A 6,593-nucleotide genomic window follows, 5' to 3' on the forward strand; every position below is an offset into this window, starting at 1 on the left:
ATTTGTGTGTGTGTGTGTGTAATTTAGAGGAAAAAAAACCCCACTATTAATTAATTCAATAATGAAAAACGTTATTCACACCATCCAGAAAAATAAATATACTATAAAAATTATATTCTAAAAATCAATAAAGTACATAAAACAGTAAATGTTACTATTTATTGTTTTATGTACTTTATTGATTTTTAGAATAAGGTTTTTATAGTATATTTATTTTTCTAGATGGTGTGAATATTGTTTTCCTTTATGGAATTAATTAATAGAGGTTTTTTTCTCTAAATTATATACATATATTATTTATTGTGAAATTTGATTTAGAATTGCTAAATTGAATTTTTCCCTGTAAGTTTTGGATTTATATTCCCTACTATTATTATTATAATATATATATAGCAATAATAAATTTCTGAGTGAGATATAAACAGTAGCAGCACAGCATTGTGAAGTATATTTGCCACCTAAATGTGGCTGACCCATATGGGACAATGCTACTGTAGTTTATAGCCCCAGGAAGATATCTCCTCCAACTGGCTAACAACGCACTGTCTGTTCCCGATCAGTATTTGCAAAGGGAAATCATTGTTCCCATCTCCAGCCTGATGTGATACGCACAGACCCAGGTTTCTGGGCAATAACCATGACAATCAGCATGTGACAATCACCGGCTAGGGATTAGAAGTGATATTTTCCCTTTGCAAATATTGATAGGGCACAGACAGTGTGTCATTAGCCAGCTGGAGGAGATGTCTTCCTGGGGCTATACACTACAGTAGCATCATCCCATATGGGTCAGCCACATTTAGGTGGCAAATATACTTCACAATATATATGTATAAAATGTTTCTATTTCTTGACTAATGTTTGCTCTGCACTAATCCTTTGTTTTTTTTCTCTTTGAATAGGAAGAAGATTGCTGATCATATTGATGAATTCCATCAAGCGCCACTGAAGATTGTTGTAGATAAAAACTTCAAGAAATATCAAATGGTATTTCCTTCATTGGGTGCCAGCAGAGAAAAGTTCCGTAGTAAGGGCATGACAGACATGTACCGTCACCGAAGAGCAAGTGGCAGTACCAGAAACAAAGTTATCAACCTTGACGACTCCGATGATTCTGACGACTCCGAGTCGACGTCTGACTGGCGGCCTTCCTCTGAGAGCGATGACGATGATTACATCACACGATACTGCTGTTGTTATTGTTCGATGCGAACACATGACTATGAGCGCTTCCGTAAGCACATTGCTAAACATTCCAGAAGCTGTGAGGAGCTTCAGTGTCAGAGTTGCTCATACCGTACGCATGATACGTACAAGTTTGAGCATCACCTCAAGAAGCATCCAAGGGAGCATTTTTGTGGCTACTGCAACTTCTCGTCGATGCAAGAGTCCTTTGTGCAGCTGCATGTTCGGCGATTGCATCCTAAAAAACCAATTCAGATTCATAGTCGTAGCAAAGCTGCTGCAGCCAGCAACAGGACTCTGCCATCTGCGGTGGTGCCAGCCAATTTCAATGTGCGTGTTGTTCTAAAAGACTTCCTGGCACTTGACACTCTGGAATTTGATTCCTTAATGAAAGCCAATTTCATTCACAGCATTGATCTTGAAGACATTGTTCTTGAAGAAGATAAACTGTTGTCTGTATTGTGATCTCTCCATCACTCCTTCTCCTCCTCCTACTCCTCCTCCTACTCCTTCTCCTCTCTGAAGAAGAGGGGTGGGTTTTAACAAACAAACAAACACACCCTTTCCTAGCCCCTTCCCCCCTGCTGTACATAGTACCATTGGTTGATAATGTAGCCAAATAAAAGTCTAGACAAATACTATAACCAAGATGGAGAAAAATAAGAAAAGAAAACAAAAAAAAAACTTGGTTGGCTGATGAACTTACAAAAAATTTTTTTTTTTTTAAACCTGTGTTTTATTTTTCAAATTCTTCTGTGAAGAATTAGTGGCCGTTTGCTTCAATAAGATTAGGAAGAATCTGAGCAGGAACCACCAACCTTGAAATGGTTCTTAATGTGATTCATTTCCATTGGAATATAATTTGAAGTTTAAAGTTCTGAATCTCTCTCTCTCTCACCGTGGCATGTGGTCTATAACTAGTGTCACAAAGCTTAAGTTAAAACAGTTTCCTCCTGTGACATTTGTTGATTAAGGACCAGCTTCTTTACTTCAAACATCCTGGTTTTCATCCTACCCTCCCATCCACCCACCAACTGTAAACATGTTTGTGCGTGTGCACAGAATGCACTCGCATCCACCAAAGTCAATTCTCCTCCCAGAATCCTGTTTTGGGCTGGGCATATTACAGGTGATCGATCATCAATATATGTGTCACCTGTAGTGTTAATTGGCGAAAATTGTAATCATACCTTAAGTTGGAACAAGGGAGAAGTAATAATGACACCTTGCCCCACACCCAAACCCCAATCCTGACCCATGCATGTACCAGCCCTGTTGAGACAGGCACCAAAACCCACCTTTAAACCTGATAAAAACCCATTTTGAAGATATCATTAAAAGAAATGAAAACACCAAAAGGCATTCATTTAAAGCTGTTAAATGTCTGCGTGTGTGTGTGTGTATATATATATATATATATCACACATGTATATTAGTGCACATACATGGGTGTGTATATATATATATATATATATATATATATATATACACACATGTATGTATATACACATATATGCATGTATATGTGTGTATATACACATATGCATGTATATGTGTGTATATGCACATATATGCATGTATATATAAATGTGTGTGTGTGTATATATATATATAATGATACTGAATATGTATGTGTGATGTTATGTATATATCTGGCATGTAAGTATGTAGATAGGTGTGATGTTATGTATATTTGGCACCAAGTGTGTATGTATGTATGTAGATATTAATGGCTGCAAGGTTAAGGTGCTAGATTTACAGACCAGATGGTCATGTGTTCAAACCTTGCTAGTGCAGCCAGTGTACTGTTGTGCTGCTCCTGAGCAAAGGCAAAGCAGAGCAAATAATGAAATGAGCTCCGCTTGTTCCTGTGTTTTGCCTGACTTAATTTTAAACAGGTCTCTACTACCTGATTCACTGTTTGAGTGGTTAGTGGTAGGAAGGGCAAGCATTTGTAGGTGTGAAAAATAATTGCTCCAACAAAAAAAAAAAAATCCATCCCACCCATACAAGCATAGAAAACGAAAAAAAATTCACAAAAAAAATGGATGTAAAACAGCAACAAATAAAAATGTTATTAAAACCGTCGCGTCACAAAAAAAAAATCAAGATTTTGGACTTGCTTGTACCTCATTCCAGGTAATAACAGCATGTCGTAATATCTCCAAGACCCCGTTCCCATGATTTTTCTATCTTCCTTTTATTTTACTTTGTTTTGTTAATTTTTTTGTTTTCTAGGTCACAGTTAGAAAGCAAGGGAGGTTGGAAGACAAAACTTTTTTGTCCTGTTTAATATGAAAGAATTTACTGTGTACCAGATCTTGGCCATTTTGATGAAAATAACTGATTATTGTTGTTCTCTAGCCCCAAACAAGACCCCACCCAATACATGCTGTGATCAAAAGTGTTCCAAACTTGACAGTCCCAATTTGTCTTTTCTTTCAGATGTTTTATGTCTACATATACCTTATCCAAAATGTTCTCCGACACCACTTTTTTTTAATATGGTAAAGTATGACATGAAGATGCAGGGATTTGCTTGCTATTTCTAGCATTTCGAGACTAGGTGTACCTTATCTAAAATGTTCTTTCCTCCTAAACTCTAATTTTTGTTTAATCATATGGTAAAGTGTGATATGAAGGCACAAGGATTTGCTTGCTATTTCCAGCAGTTCAGGACAAAGTGTACCTTATTCAAACTTTCTTCCTTGCTTCTATTTTTCTTTCTAATCGTAAGGTGTGATATGAAGTTGCAGGGATTTGCTTGCTATTTTTAGCAGTTCAGGATGAAAGTCAAAAATTATTTATTAACAATGGAGGCAGTATTAATACAGAGAGGTGATATTTATCCCCATTTAAATGTGGATGTTCTGTTGGAACAAACTCTCATGTTGGCTTTTGGTGTAAAATGCACTCTTGCTTATCACTAGATTCCCACCACCTCCAGTGACAAAACCAACAGGTCACGTGATTTCAACCTTCCTTGGTCTTGTCAATGATGGATGCTCAACGACTAGAGATAGCAGCAATTCATCTCCGCTAGTGATATTTGGAATAACAGTGCCAGAACAGACACTGGTATCACCACTCCAATTTTTGGTTTTAATATGGTAAAGTGTGATATGAGGGCACAGGGACTTGTTTGCTATTTCTAGCAGCTCAGGACAAGGTGTCCTTTATCCAAAGTGTCCTTTCCTTCTCATTCCAAAGCATGGCAAGCTGGCAGAATCATTCGCATGCCAACGTCAGCTTTGCCTCTCATCCTTTCAAGGCTAATAAAACAAGTACCAGTTGATATAATCGACTAACACCCTCCCCTGAAATTGCTGACCTTGTGCCAAAATTTAAAACCAACACAGTGTTACTGATCTATTTGCTATTTTTAGCAGCTCAGTAACACCCTCCACTCCTTATATGCTCTTTTGTTCATGTGAGCGACGGAGAGGGATGTTTTTGTGTGTGTGTGCGCATGCATGCATCTAAATCAGCTATTGTTAAGGTTTCATTATACTAAAAACGTTTTTCTTTTATATGAAAACAGGTTTTTGCAGTTTATGGTTATTACTACTACCATGAAAAACCATATGAACCCCATTTATTGAGTGTTGTGAAAGTTCTTTACTGCCATAGATATCTGCTCTGGTTGTTTAAATCCTAAACTTGCTTGAAAGCACATTTAAGATGATATTGCTTGGAGTGGGTGTCAAAAACTGAAACTAAGCACTGCTCTGTGCAAGAAACAAAGTTTGACCTCATTTTAGAAAGAAGTTCCTGTTTGCATATTTGCCCCGTGTGCATTTAATGTTTTTCTTCCTTCAGTTTTTGAGCTTAACCCTATGTCTGTTCAAAGCCTTTTCATATGGTCTGCATAACAGCTTCCCATTTATTCTGGTGGTTGAGAAAAATTGGTCATCATCATCATCCTCATCATCATCGTTTGACGTTTGCCTTCCATGCTAGCATGGGTTGGACGATTTGACTGAGGACTGGTGAAACCAGATGGCTACACCAGGCTCCAATCTGATTTGGCAGAGTTTCTACAGCTGGATGCCCTTCCTAACGCCAACCACTCCAAGAGTGTAGTGGGTGCTTTTACGTGTCACCCGCACGAAGGCCAGTCAGGCGGTACTGGCAACGGCCACGCTCAAACTGGTGTATTTTATGTGCCAGGGGCACTTGCAACGATCTCGCTCGAAAATCCTTACACATGTCACGGGCACAAGTGCCAGGAAGGTGATGCTGGGCACAGGTGCCAGGAAGGTGATGCTGGGCACAGGTGCCAGGAAGGTGATGCTGGGCACAGGTGCCAGGAAGGTGATGCTGGGCACAGGTGCCATCCCGATTTCGCTTTTGGTTATGTGTATCATATATGGTGCATGGGCTCCAGGGAAATATGCCCTGTGTATCACATGTGGTAATACAGGACAGGCAAAGGATTGATGTCAGTTACCTCAAGCAGAACTGAAGGATTATTATTGAGGCAGCAAAATGCAATGAACGGAGAGAACCATTAACACGCTTGGTGAAAGGCTCAGCAGCATTTCATCTGTCTACACGTTCTGAGCTCAAATTCCACCAAAGTTGACTTTGTCTTTCATCCTTTCAGGATAAAATAAGTAGCAATCAAGTACTGAAGTTGATGCAATCAACTTTGCTTCCCTTCAAAAGCTACTGACCCTCTACCAAAATTTGAACCCATAATTTAGGCAGCAATCTGGGAAAATCATTGTAGCATTGGATAAAATGCTTTGCAATATTTTTCACCATTTTATAATCTGAGTGCAAATCTGGGGTGAAGTCAACTTGGCCTTTCAACTCTTTGGGAGCAGTAAAATACAGTAGCAGTCAAGTACTGTGGTGTAAAAGCTACCAACTGTTCCTTTCACCCTAAATTAGAAACCATCATTTGATACTATTTGTTAGCCCAGATATTTATGTCTCATCAATATATGTGAAAATATTTGTGTGTAATCAACTTAACTGTATTCAATCAAACTTGGCAGGTGAAAGGACAACAGGTTAAGAAAAAAAAGAAAAAAAATGTCCTGCAATAGTTATTTTCATAATTTTTATATGGATTAACTACATTTTGTTAAAATCTTTAGTTAAAAAGCTAAGCAAAACTATTGATTTGGCTAAGTCTGTTCAAGGTGTGAGTATTAAGTACAAAAGAAAAGGGAGGGCAACCCTGAACTGCTTGGGTTAAGTGTGGAGAAACTGTCACATTTAATTGGAAACCAAGTGTTTCATGCTCAGCCTTTATATAATCAAATTTCATAGTTTTATTTATATATCATGTAAAATCTTGTTTTTATATAGCACATCCACCTATTTTAAGTCAAATTTAGTTGTGTATATATATATATATATATATATATATATATATATATATATATATATATATATAT

The 6,593-nt window shown here is 37.7% G+C and overlaps 1 protein-coding gene across 1 annotated transcript in view; it reads left to right on the forward strand.

Moving 5' to 3' along the window:
- Window positions 1-3,296, forward strand: part of LOC106878355 (serine-rich adhesin for platelets) — a 26,206-nt gene extending 22,910 nt beyond the window's left edge. Inside the window, exon 2 of the mRNA XM_014927547.2 lies at window positions 903-3,296. Within this exon, the coding sequence (XP_014783033.1) occupies window positions 903-1,650 (748 nt within the window). The 3' untranslated portion in view covers window positions 1,651-3,296. The remainder of the gene's footprint in view (window positions 1-902) is intronic.
- Window positions 3,297-6,593: the final 3,297 nt, after the last annotated feature.

This window comes from Octopus bimaculoides, chromosome 25 (genome assembly GCF_001194135.2).
Source record: "Octopus bimaculoides isolate UCB-OBI-ISO-001 chromosome 25, ASM119413v2, whole genome shotgun sequence".
Lineage (NCBI taxonomy): Eukaryota > Metazoa > Mollusca > Cephalopoda > Octopoda > Octopodidae > Octopus > Octopus bimaculoides.